This window comes from Neopelma chrysocephalum, unplaced genomic scaffold (assembly GCF_003984885.1).
Source record: "Neopelma chrysocephalum unplaced genomic scaffold, ASM398488v2 Primary Assembly neopelma1_87482, whole genome shotgun sequence".
In the NCBI taxonomy this organism is placed as follows: Eukaryota; Metazoa; Chordata; class Aves; order Passeriformes; family Pipridae; genus Neopelma; species Neopelma chrysocephalum.
The window spans coordinates 1-1,067 of record NW_020916843.1 but is presented as its reverse complement, the minus strand read 5'-3'; the positions used below and the strand labels follow the sequence as shown (position 1 = coordinate 1,067).

The 1,067-nt window shown below is 59.1% G+C and overlaps 1 protein-coding gene across 1 annotated transcript; it reads left to right on the top strand.

Annotated features, from left to right (window-relative positions):
* Window positions 1-43: 43 nt before the first annotated feature.
* On the top strand, window positions 44-1,003 carry LOC113979687 (cilia- and flagella-associated protein 251-like; the record flags this gene model as incomplete). Its single annotated transcript, XM_027707000.1, has 5 exons — window positions 44-72; window positions 377-485; window positions 583-656; window positions 758-823; window positions 911-1,003. Coding segments are annotated over 5 exons (371 nt in total), but the record flags the coding sequence as incomplete, so codon positions are not given.
* Window positions 1,004-1,067: the final 64 nt, after the last annotated feature.

The window sequence follows — 1,067 nt, the reverse complement described above, 5'->3', positions numbered from 1 at the left end:
GGGGGAAGAGCCTTAAAATGTGGGGGGAGGACCCCAAAATAAGGGAACAAGTGCAAAATATGGAGGAGAAAGGTGAAAATATGAGGAAGGGGCCCTGAAATACGGGAGAAAGACCCCAAAATAGAGGTGAGGGACCCCAAAATATGGAGGGGGGGGTCCTGAAACGTGGAGAAAAGACCCAAAAAAATAAGAGGAGGAACCCCAAAGGGAGAGAGAAGAACTTCAAGGTTCCCCAAAAACGGGGAAAGGGGGAGGAAATCAAAGAAAAGACCCGAAATTTGGGGTTTTGGGGGGGTTAAAACTGGGATTTTTTGGGGTTTGGGGGGCGAGGGGATATTTTGGAGTCCCCAAACCCCCCCTTTTTTCCCCCTCCCAGGGCGGGAACGTGTTCGCGGCGCTGAGTCGGGAGCAGAGCGAGGAGGACGAGGAGGAGGAGGAGCAGAAGAGGGGGGAGGAAGGCTCCAGGCCCCCCAAGGGCAAGAACAACAAGGTTTGGGGGGGTCCCTGGAGGTCCCCGGGGGTCCTGGAGGGGGGTGGGACCCCCCCAAACCCCCCAAAAACCTGGGAATTGTTCGGGGTTGCAGCAGGAGGAAGAGGAGGGTGAGAGGAAGAAGAGGAAGGGCCACAAGAACGAGAAGGCCAAGGGGAAGCAGAAGGTGATGGGGGGTCTCAGGGACATTTGGGGGGTCCCACCCACGGATTGGGGGGTCTCTAAATTGGGGGGGGTCTTATTTTGGTGGGTTTTATCCCCCCCCAGGGCAAAGCTCCCAGTGAGGATGAGGCCGAAGGCTCCGAGGAGGAGGCGAAGCCCAAAGGGGGGAAGGTGAGGAGGAGGAGGAGGAGGGAGGTTTTTGGGGGGTCTTTAGGGGGGTGAGACCCCCCCAACGTGTCTGGGACCCCCCCCCAAAAGCAGAACAAGTTCCTGGCGCTGAGGGGGGAGGAGGAGGAGGAAGAGGAAGAGGAGGAAGAAGAGGCTGAAAAACCCCGGAAAGGGAGCGAAGGGGTGAGTGGAGACCCCCTGAGGGGCTTTGGGGGGGTCCTGGGGGACGAGGGGGTGGCTGGGGGGG